The 12,305-nt window shown below is 26.8% G+C and overlaps 1 protein-coding gene across 1 annotated transcript; it reads left to right on the forward strand.

The window, feature by feature from the left end:
- The first annotated feature begins 1,927 nt into the window (after positions 1 to 1,927).
- On the forward strand, positions 1,928 to 4,350 carry LOC109815550 (pectinesterase 2). Its single transcript, XM_029274810.2, has 2 exons — positions 1,928 to 2,919; positions 3,415 to 4,350. Exons 1-2 carry the CDS (start codon positions 2,061 to 2,063, stop codon positions 4,101 to 4,103), a joined length of 1,548 nt encoding a protein of 515 aa, XP_029130643.2. The 5' UTR covers positions 1,928 to 2,060; the 3' UTR covers positions 4,104 to 4,350.
- The last annotated feature ends 7,955 nt before the right edge of the window (positions 4,351 to 12,305 follow it).

Below are 12,305 nucleotides of genomic sequence, written 5' to 3' on the forward strand. Positions count from 1 at the left end.
TTTTTATCTCAATATTATTCTTTTTAATTACTTTTAAAATCAAAAAAATCTCACATTGAATAAAAAAAATTACATAGAGAGTATATTTCTATTTGTTTTTCATAATTAAAATCTCACATCCAATAAATGAATGATTGATTATATATAATGATATAGTAATACTAAAAAGTAAATAAATTTTAATATCTAATATATAATTACTGGTAATTAATTAAAAATATCTTTAATTTTTTTTCTCAAAGAACATGTAGGAGTTTACAAGACATAACGTACTATAATTGATAATAACACTACATTAAAACCAATTATTATTTTATATAGTTAACAAAAACTTAATAATATCATTAAAATGTTATAAAAATATCTCTTTGAAAACATTTGAAAAATACTATTTAATTATGTAAAAATATTATTAAAATTCTTTAACAATATAAAATATATACAACTTTTTAATATTATATTGTAAAAATAAATTATCAACATTTATACATAATTAGATAACATTTTCCAAATGTTACTAACATATCTATGTTATAATGATTATTGTTTACTAGACTATATATGTATAAGTTGGAGTACTCTTAGTACTCTAATTAATTTAATTTTGCTTATAAAAGAATATTTATGATTTATTCTCTCTCTTTCTCTATATATATATATATGATGAGTATTAATTTTTTTAAAAAAATTTGTTTTCACTAACTTAAGGTTTTTTTATCCACCGCGGACACATAAGTAATTGTAATTGAGTTTTAAAACTAAACTATAAAAGCATGCAAATTAATTTGTGCCGTCAAGCGTCAACCGCGAAATACCATGCGAAAAACTATGAAAGCAAATTAATATGTACATATTATAAGTTAAGTGAAAATAACATATTTTCCTTGAATGTTCTCATATTCCTCAAGTTGTTAAATAATTGACATTCTGAAACTCTCTAACCAGTAAAACACCATGTGCCAATGCCATACGTCAACTACGAAATACTTCACAATTCATGAATCCCTGTGAGTGCCCATACCACTTTTAATTTCTCCATTGCACCTATCTTTGTTATTAGAAATAAATCGCCATATTATCAACCCACACTGATAACAAAATTAAACAATTATTTTTTAAGTATTTTCTACTTCTAATCTCTATATTCATAGCTATATATATTTATTTCACATGCAATTTTTTTCCCAGTTATCAGCATCTACTTGCATTAATTTGCTGGTGAAAATGTTGTTTAATTTAATTAGAAAAAAGCCAGGTTGATGGGGAAATGAAAAATTTAATTCGTCAACATAAATAATTTGAATTAATCATTTGAAACAAGAATAAATGCACTATTCCCACGTGCACATCATCCACCGATAATGTAGTTTTAATTAGTTTTTTTTTTTTTTTTTTTACACCAAGTTTTAATCATTGTTAAGCATTCACAAACCATGTACAAACGCCATCCAGTCGCGAATTCGAATTTCAACCAATGTGCTAGTCCTTTGCATGTGGATAACGACCGTATCCAAAACTATTAGCCACCAACTCCATAAAAGGCAACACGTAACAAAACGAAAAAGAACACTATAACGACGCGTTTTATTTGGCTGCTACAACGTTGCCATGAAAAGTCAATGACTCTAAGCAGATTGAAAGTCAAAGACATGCATGCATATAAAACCCATATTTCTTCTAATCATTGTGCTAACAACTTTGACGTTGATTGCAATAGAACCGATATATAGTGATTTGCATATTTAATTAGTTATTAATTATCACTAACAAAAGAATACGCATGCATGGCCATGGAGAAGCAAAAAGCGACAAGCAAAAGGAAAAATAAAAAGCAGAAATCAAAGTTCAGCCACGGATGGCTATATTCCTTATAATTCCAAAACTACCCTTCTCAGCTTCATCTATATAAAGGCATACGACTAAGAAATGAAACACATTCCACTTCTGTTCTATCAAACCCTTCTCTCACGTACGTATTCATTATCTTCATCATTCACAATCAATTTTCCAAGTAATATTTGTTAAAGCCCTATAGTAGTCTGGTTAATTAACCAGAAACCATGAATGCTTTTCACTTGCTTCTGACACTATTTATTCCTTTCCTATTCTCCACTTTTGTTTCTGGTTATTCTTGGAATGATGTTAAGCTTTGGTGCAACCAAACCCCAAACCCTCAACCATGTGAGTATTTCTTGACCAATAACCCCACTTACCAATACAAACCCATTAAGCAAAAATCTGATTTTCTCCAACTTTCATTGCAACTTGCTCAAGAGAGAGCACTCAAAGGCCATGCAAACACTCTTTCACTTGGCTCAAAGTGCCGAAACCCTCGTGAAAGGCTTGCTTGGGCTGATTGTGTTGAGCTTTACGAGCAAACTATCCAAAAACTCAACGAAACCTTAAACCCTAACACCAAGTGCTCCCAAGTTGATGCCCAAACATGGCTCAGCACAGCTCTCACTAACCTTGAGACATGCAAAGCTGGGTTCTACGAGCTTGGGGTTCAAGACTATTTGCTACCTCTTATGTCCAACAATGTTACTAAGTTGTTGAGCAACACCTTGGCACTTAACAAAGTTCAATATCAAGAACAAGGTTACAAAGATGGTTTCCCAACATGGGTGAAGCCAGGTGATAGAAAGTTGTTGCAAGCTTCTTCTCCAGCTTCTAGGGCTAATGCTGTGGTGGCAAAAGATGGGTCTGCAAAGTACACAACGGTGAGTGCAGCCGTAAATGCAGCACCAAAGAGTAGCAGTGGAAGGTATGTGATATATGTGAAGGCTGGTGTATACAATGAACAAGTTGAGATAAAAGCAAAGAATATAATGTTGATTGGAGATGGTATTGGAAAGACCATAATCACAGGTAGTAAAAGTGTTGGAGGAGGCACCACAACCTTCCGTTCAGCCACTGTTGGTAAGTTTATTAGTTTTCATCTATATTATATATGGTTTTGAAAGAAAAATATATACAAAAAATAAGTAAATATTTGATAGTAATAAAAATGAAAGTTAACGAAAAAGTATGATTTGTTAGTTTTTTAATCATAATTTCAAAATTTTGTTATATATCCTAAACAAAATAACACTTCTTGATAATAATCCAAAAATCTTGTAAATGTAAAAAAAATTATAGTTATGAAAAGAGACTTTACTATTAAAAGAAGTCAAATTTTTCACCAAAAATAATTATATACATTGATGTAATACTTTACTCAAATAACATAGTTATCCAGGAAGAAAAAACAATCTAAAGATTATAATTTGAGTTTTACTAGTATATTATCAAAGAAATGGGAAAAAAGATTATAAGTAGTCCATTGAAAAGAAAAAGGATTATAATCATATATTACGTTCTATACAAAACATGCACTTGCTAAAGTAAACTAAACACGTGTATGAACTTTTGCAGCTGTCGTTGGGGATGGATTTATTGGTCAAGGTATCACATTTAGGAACACCGCTGGTGCAAAAAACCACCAAGCAGTTGCATTGCGTTCTGGATCAGACTTGTCAGTATTTTACAAATGCAGTTTTGAAGGTTACCAAGACACGCTATATGTCCACTCTGACAGACAATTCTATAGGGAATGTAACATCTATGGCACAGTTGACTTCATATTTGGCAATGCTGCTGTTGTGTTCCAAAACTGTAACATATTTGCAAGAAACCCTCCCAACAAAGTCAACACCATCACTGCTCAAGGAAGAACCGATCCAAACCAAAACACTGGCATTTCCATTCACAATTCTAGGGTTACTGCTGCCTCGGATTTGAAACCAGTTCAAAACTCAGTTAAGACTTATCTTGGAAGGCCTTGGAAGCAATATTCTAGAACAGTTTTCATGAAGACTTATCTTGATGGTTTGATCAATCCAACGGGTTGGTTAGAATGGAATGGTAACTTTGCATTAAGAACTTTGTACTATGGAGAATACATGAACACTGGACCAGGGTCTTCTACTGCTAGAAGAGTTAACTGGCCTGGTTATCGTGTGATAACTAGAGCTTCAGAAGCATCAAAATTCACTGTTGGAAATTTCATCGCAGGAAACGCATGGTTACCTGCCACCAAAGTGCCTTTTACCCCAACTCTGTAATTTAAGCAATATGTTTGTTATTTGTTGATTGTTTGATTAATTAGTTTCATTTCTTTCATTTGTTGAAGTGTTAATTAAAATAATGTTGACCTAGTTTGCTGATACAATTGGAAACTTTGTACAATTTATAAATAGCTAGCTTTATGTTGTTGTGGGTTGGATTTCTTAAATTTTGGAAGTTTGTATTGAGACATATTCCTCAACTGTAACAAGTTAATATATATACAATTAAACTTTTTTTTTCGTATTTGATAGGAAATTGTTCACAGGCAAGTTAATTCTCAGGATAGGAGTTATAGTTGGGTAAAACCCTTCTAAGAATAGATAGTCATCAATTTTTGAACTTTTAATGTTGCAGATAAAAAAAGCTCTAACCTCACAATAAACTTCTACTCTTGGATAAATTTGAGTGAGAGACTAAAATGAATTCAATGGTATAAAAAAGATAGAAATAAAGAAAACATAATTTGAAATTTCAGCATTTATAGATATTTAATTTCAAACAATTTTTTATAATTACATATCGTGTTATTAAAAAAAATTGTTCAATTTGAAGATATTTAATTGAACTTTATATATAAAGGTAAATGGATTTCAATAGAATATTAAGTAATAGTAAATAATTATTTAGGAGAAACCATTAACTTAAAATTATAATATCATGAAAGAAATAATTAAAATTATTTTCTTTAACAATAAGCTTAGTAAATTAAATTTTATTAATCTTATAATCTATGTACATAAATTTCATAGCTCAAAATTAATAAATAAATTATTTATAATTTAATTCAGTTAAAACAGTGGTAAAAATATTTATAAGATAAATATATTGATTAAAAGATTTCAAACCAATCGATAATAAAATACTATTCAACAATGAAAATAAAACTCGTAGTTATTTTTAAAAAAAATAATATTTATATTATCGTTACTTAGCTACAGAAAGCTATAAAAAAAAATAAAAATAAGATAAACATTATTGATGATGTTTTTATTAAAAACTAAGAAATATATTTTTATAATTTAATAGCTATTAAAAGATGATTCTATAAGTATCATTATCCTAATTTTAAAAAAAATAACAATAAAACTAAATATAATAATATCTTAAAAAATTATATTGGATAGTTCTATTTCATGTAAAACTATCCATATAATTTTTTAATTATTTTTGTTTTGGACTATAGCCCATCTTAACGTTCGCGTTAATAGGTTGCTGACAATTTCGTGGGCCATGGATCCAAGACTTTAGAATTTGAATCTACCTGGTTACAAAATAGAACGCAATCATCTTCTGGCCCAACTGAGGCCCATGTAGGATTCTTACATGTTCTAGGGTCCTAATATTTTTTTTAATATTAAAAAGCTCTGTATAATAAAAGTCATGACTTTATTTTTGTTTTTTTCACGTACATACTTCTTTGAAAATAATTTTGTTCATGATACTAAATATACTGTAGTTACCTTTCCTAACAAAATTCAAAGCATGATTCACTGTGCTGTGAGAGTTTAGTCCTTTCTAATTGACCCAATTTTTATGGTTAAAAGTCACGACTATGTCAATGTTGAACTTATTTAATTGAATTTGCTGCGAGCGAAAAGTTAAAAGTATTTTAAAATCAATTAATATCTTTATGAATTTTTCGTAAGTCACTACAATATATTTTACATCTTTGTTGGTAACCAACATTTTTCTAAATGTAAAGTCAGTTTTATGATAATGAGTTTTAAAATTAATAAAAAATAATTTATTAAAAAAAGTTATTTTTGGAGTTTGTAAGATGTAAATTTTAAGAAAAGAGAAAACATTGATAGCATTTGGTTTGGCTCTTTTTGAATCTTAACAGTTAAAATTAAAAATAAAAATAAAAAAGTTCAAGTTAAATTATTTTAATAACTTTATAATTTTTTAACTTCAAATTTACTCCAAACTTAAAAAAACAAAATGGATAATGTATTCTTGAATTTTTTTATTTAGAATAAAGAAGGGAGCTAGAGGAAAATTTTAAACGATTTATTGTTTAGTTTTTATTAAATATTTATACATAGCTTCTCTTTTAAAGTTTAGCCAAATACAATTAAACAGGGTGAAAGGCGTTATTTTAAGAAAAAATATATTTAATTACTCCGTATATATATATATATATATATATATATATATATATATATATATATATATATATATATAATCACTATTTTATACCATTTGAAAAATATTAATAATACGTAAAAATATTTTTTGGAAACCTAAAGCAACAGCTTCAGTTGTTATAACTAATAAGGCTGAGTTAATCTTGATCCAATTAATTACTAATTTTATAATTATACAAAAAATGAAGCTAGAGAAATGATGAAAAATAAAAGCAGAATAAAAGAGAGAGATATCATGACGCAAAAAAATGACAAAATTATTTAGGTCATAGTTTTAAAAACCGGACCGGTCATCGAACTAGTACTGGTCAGTGGGTCAAAGGTTAAATCGGTGGGTCATTAATTGAATCGCATGACTCAATTTTTATTTATTTTTATTAAAAAAATATTCATATTAAATATATTTTATACTTATAAATTTTAATAAATTCATATTTTATTTTAATTTTTAATTTTTCTATCTTATTTAAAATTATTTTTATTTTTATTTTGTAAAAAAATATATAAAAAATTACATGTTAAACTGTATATTAATACAAATTAAATATATAAATAATATGTACATATATAATATGCTTGTAATTGATATCACAAAATAATATATGTAATATCTACATAGATATTATATTAATAAATATATAATTTAAAATTAATAATATACTATAAAAGTTATTTAAGTTGTATATATTACAAACAAATACATTAGAACAAGTAGTCATTGTTATATTTAATAAGACTCTTTGCACTTCTATTAAGAGATTTAATTTTCATTATTATTTTTGTGGTTTATGATCCCTTAAATTTTTTTTTAAAAAGATAAGAAAAAAAGTGGTTGAACCGGTTTGATCCACCGGTTCACCGATTAAACTGGAAAATTGACTGATTCAATCCAGTCTAAAACGAATCGACTGTATAACCGATCCAACTTAAAATTCAGATCAGCTAAATCACCGATTCCTGATCCAACCGGTCCAATCGGCCGGTTCGATCCGAGTTTTAAATCAAGCACAAGAAACATGAATTATTTACGCTTTGATAGCTGAGCTTTGAAGATCTATATTTCTAAATATCTAAAGGTTCTAAGCTCTTTTTAATTATAATAGAATACTCCTTTTTCTCGATCCTTCCACCTATATTCTATGCAATATTCCTTATTTCTTATTTTCAACCCCAAATACACAAACTAATTGAATCAATAATTAACTATTTTCCTCACTAATGTGTACCTATATATTAAGACTTTCCTCTAAATATTCAACTTGTCCTCAAGGTGAAGGACTTATCAATAAATATATTCAAACCTAATATGATAAAATCAAATTAACCAATATCTTACACTGATTACTTGTTTGTCGTTATAGTAAACAAATGGAAAGAAAATATTTGAAGAAAAAAAGTCTTTAAACTATATATTGTTCTCATAGGATATAAAAAATTAATATAACATTTTCTAAATAATCTAATTAAATTTGGATTGTACATTGATAAAAAAAAAAAAAAAGGATTTATGTATATAAATGGATATATTGGAACAATATTGTACTTTTATTTTGTCAAACAATTGCTCCTAAATTAGTTGGAATATGCCCTTCCGTTCCGTGCCTTAAATGACCAAACACAACGACGTACGAAAATTTGGCACCTTCAAATTAGTTTTTTTGGTAAAGATGACGAACTCGATGATGTATAACGTATGAACATAGTATAATTACATCACATTAATCATCGTGTTTCCCACAAAACTACTATTTCCCGCGCATTTTTAATTACATTTAAAAATTTGATCTTCCATAAGTTGAAACTTCTCTTTCGAAGTTGGACTCCATGAATAAGCAAGCAAGGATGAATTAATTCTTAATAAAATGAGAGAAATGATCCGTACCATGGTTTTTTTATGCTATTTGATTTTAAACAGATAATGTATCCTATGGATAATAATTAAATATTTATTGTCACGATGAGATCGAATCTTACATTCCCCTGTATATATGTGTGTCCGTGACTTACAAGTTATATTCAATCTATTGGTTGGCTTAGTTTATTCTCCAAAGTCTGAATTTGTTGTACATCTATCCAAAAATATACTAGTTGCATATAAGATATCTCATATCTACATAATCACATGATTCAACATTGTAAAGAAACTTAAAATATATATATATATAATTATTAATAACAAAAGTTGGGAATAATATGCTTTATATAATTGCGTTAGTTAAGATGAAAGTTGGTACAATAATTATGTAGTAAAATTTGTTTTTCTTAAAGAAATATTTAAGTTCTAAAAGATCACTTATAATTAAATATATTCTCTCAATATATACATATAGATATATTAATATAAAGTTTCGTTGACTTAAATACTCATTATGACTAAATATATATTAGCTTTACGTGAGAGAAAATATTTCCAATTTTCCGAATATTAACTTGAAAAACATGTTGGATCGACTGTCTTTTCAAATTTTACTACAATGTTTTAATTGTTTGTTGAAGAAGCGTTGTTGTTGCTATTTGTTTACATTATTTACTGTCTGATTTTTATTTTTATTTTATAATCAGTACTACTAATTAAGAAGAAGGAAAAGTAAATAGAAAAATAAAATACTACCTCCAGTGTTAATTATAAATAACATAAAATAAATCATCAAGATAAAAAAGTAATTAAGTTGAATATTTTTAATTAATTCCATCATAAATTTAAATTTTATTTCAAGATAAATTTTATTTAAAGTGATTTATATTTAATTTTTTTTACAAAATAAATACATATGAAATCGAGTAAAACATAAATTAAAGGCATAGAATTTTTTTTTATCCCTAAATAATTTTAAAAATTAATAATTGTTTTTGTAATTGGAAAATAAGTTGTGTTTATTGCGTCTAAATGCTAGAAATACTTATGGTAATTAATTGTACTTTGAAATTATGTTGCAATAGAACTAGCCAGTGCAAGGTTTTATCAATGCTTTCAGAGTTTAAGGTTGTTCCACTATCTCAATTTACACAAAAAAATTAATGTCTTCATTTCGCGATATACATTGTTACTCCTTTCTTGATTAATCTGACAAATGATTAACTAATTTTATTAAAGCTGTCTTGGATTATAGCAGAGACTTGGTCATTGGAAATGTGGAGATCACGTTCAATTCAAATGACCTATTGTTGTATGTTGTTATAGATTTAACTCTGAATACATAGAAAGTGGGGACATCCTATTGCCGAAGTTGTTAAGGCTATATTGTGGAAGAAGGTGCTACCATTGTTCAATTAAGGTTTCTTTATTTAAGTGTGATTTTATTGTTTTTATATATATCATCCTATATGCAATCCTATTACTACTGAAATTTATGCTAGGTCAAGCTGGGTTTTACTATGCTTAAGCCTTACATGATTTTGTGGCTAATTTTTATGCTTGTCAAAGGCCTTTTCAACAAGCTTATTTAATAGTTTATTTTGTAATAACTTTAACACCAATATAAAAGTAAAAATAAATATGATAAATTTTATAAAAATTGAATCTAACTTTATTTATATGATATAACCATATTTTTAAGACATAATATGACTTTTGTAATATATTTTTAATGTTTGACCTAATTTATATAAAACGTGTTTTGTAATAAGATCTCTAAAAATCACATACATTTATTTTTGAATAAACTCAAATTTTTATAATTAAGTTGACATTTTAACATTTATAAAGATAATTAAGTTAATACATTATAACAAATATAATATAATTATAAATATTTATTTATCTTATTTAAATAAGTTGGTCTAGTAGACTTAATAAGTTTTTTAAATAGTTTAAAATCTAATCTTTTTAACTAATAGGCTTTAATGAAAGTTTTGATCTGACATATTTTTTAAAAAAAGTCAGATCTGACCTGAATTTGATGTGCATTAGACTATAAATTTTATCGAATAATTTGATCTATTTTCATCCTCATTTTTATTGATTTTAATAAAAACATGTATGATTATCTATTATTTATTATGCCAAGCTGACTATCCTAAATATCTATAAATTGATCTTGAAATTTTTAGCATTATAATTAACGGAACAAAAATATCCAAGTATTCTATTAAGATGGTTAATTATATCATATATATGTGGCTATATATCTTGGTGTGGATCTCTAATGGGCATAGCTTAGATACAACATTCAAAATAAGCTACGTGGACTAACATTAATGCATGCTAATAATCTTAACTTGACGATGTTGATTTTTTGGTCTATGGAATACAAAGTCAAGAGATTTGGTGGAGACCATTCTATTTAGCCTATTGTTGTAGCATGCATGTTTCGTGCTTAATTTGATTTTTACCTTTTATTATTTGGCTAGTCTTGCTTCTGAATTAGGCATTATTATTGTGGTAGCTTTGTTTGACTGTTATGGTATTTAATTCCTTTTATGTTGTATGGGCCTGCATGTTTGGCTCTTCTTCTTTTTCTTTGTTGTATTTTATACATATTTCCTTCTTTTTTTTTATCCTATATATCTAAGTAGTGTAGCTAATAAGCACCCTTTGTGCGTCATTTATTTATTTATTTATGGGATGTTTATTTAGTTTATAGAAAAGCCTTAAATCTACCTTGAGTTCATTCACCTTCAAAGAGAACCAAATAGAGCACTAGGCAAGAAAGTTAATTAATCAAATAAAAACATAGTGTGCGAACCTAAATTCTGAAAAATACTTTATGTTTATTTTCATAATTTCAAATATTTACTTTATTTTGAATCCAATCTTAATGTCTAACTTAATACTTATATCTCAATTCTTTCTCGACCTTTATCTTAATTTAAATTTAATTAAATCTTAATAATTATAAACTCGAACACGCAATCTCTACACAAGAACGATAAATTACTAGTATTTTACCCTTTGTATTTTACTAGCTAAATATTTAATATATATAATTAAATTTTATAATAATTTATATATCAATAAATATTATATTTAAACATATAAATTATATTTTTTATTTAATATAAATAATTTATATTGTGATACAATTATTTTTAATTATTAGTAATTTATTTTTAAAATATTAATTTTTAATTTATAAATAAATAGACAAATAAAAGTTTTAATTAAATAAGAAGTTTGCTATCAAATAAGATCTGTCATATTTAATATATAAGAATTAATTACTTGACATTTACATTTAAGATGACATGTAATTTACTGAAAAGTAAATATAAAATTGATTTCATACATGTTCTCCTGAAATGTTTTTCTTAGTGTCGTATGCAGATTTGCATGCAACTTTGGATGCATCGATCCACCCTCTCTTGGCCTTCCCTACTCATTGAAAAGGAAAAGTGGTTCAATTGAAAAGTTAATTTGGCTTTTTGTGGGTAAACAGATTTCTATAACCTTCTAACTATCTTATGTATATGGGTTTTGGTATCCCTTGTACCAGTATATATACTAATATAATTATTTGTTGGCTGATAAAAAAAAAACCCTCCCCAACCCTGTCTGCAATCTGCAAGATGATTTTGTACGTACCACTCCTTCCTCCTCTACACCTCAATTGTCTCCCCCATGTCTACACCTTTTGCTTCTACCCTTGAAACCAACTAGCCACAGGGTTAAGAAGAGTATTCAAAACCAAAAGAAATGACAATTTCAATATTTAGTTAAGTAACAAATTTGTTAATGCAACCTAAAAGTCTTGCTCATACAGGTGAAGTATAGTTATATTATACGTACTGATTTTCTTTGATTAAGCATAAATTTGGATTAATACACCATTTAGAAAAAGGATAGTTAATTAAGGAACTTTTACGACGTTTACAATTAGAAAGAAAAAAAAACTAGAATCTGTTTTAAAAGTTATCCCTGTGTTGTGAAAGAGTTGACCAACAGAAATAGATGATAAGTGCCTAAAATCGAGACTTACATTTGCTTGAAGGAGAGAATCAGAGAGCATATGTGATTTCAAATCTGACATTATTAATTAAATATAGTTATTCTTTTTATATTATACCTATCACGTACAGTGGATAAGTCATAATACGATGGCATTTTTTAGAAAC

The sequence above is a fragment of the Cajanus cajan genome, chromosome 3 (genome assembly GCF_000230855.2).
Source record: "Cajanus cajan strain Asha chromosome 3, NIPB_CcT2T_4, whole genome shotgun sequence".
NCBI classification, from domain to species: domain Eukaryota; kingdom Viridiplantae; phylum Streptophyta; class Magnoliopsida; order Fabales; family Fabaceae; genus Cajanus; species Cajanus cajan.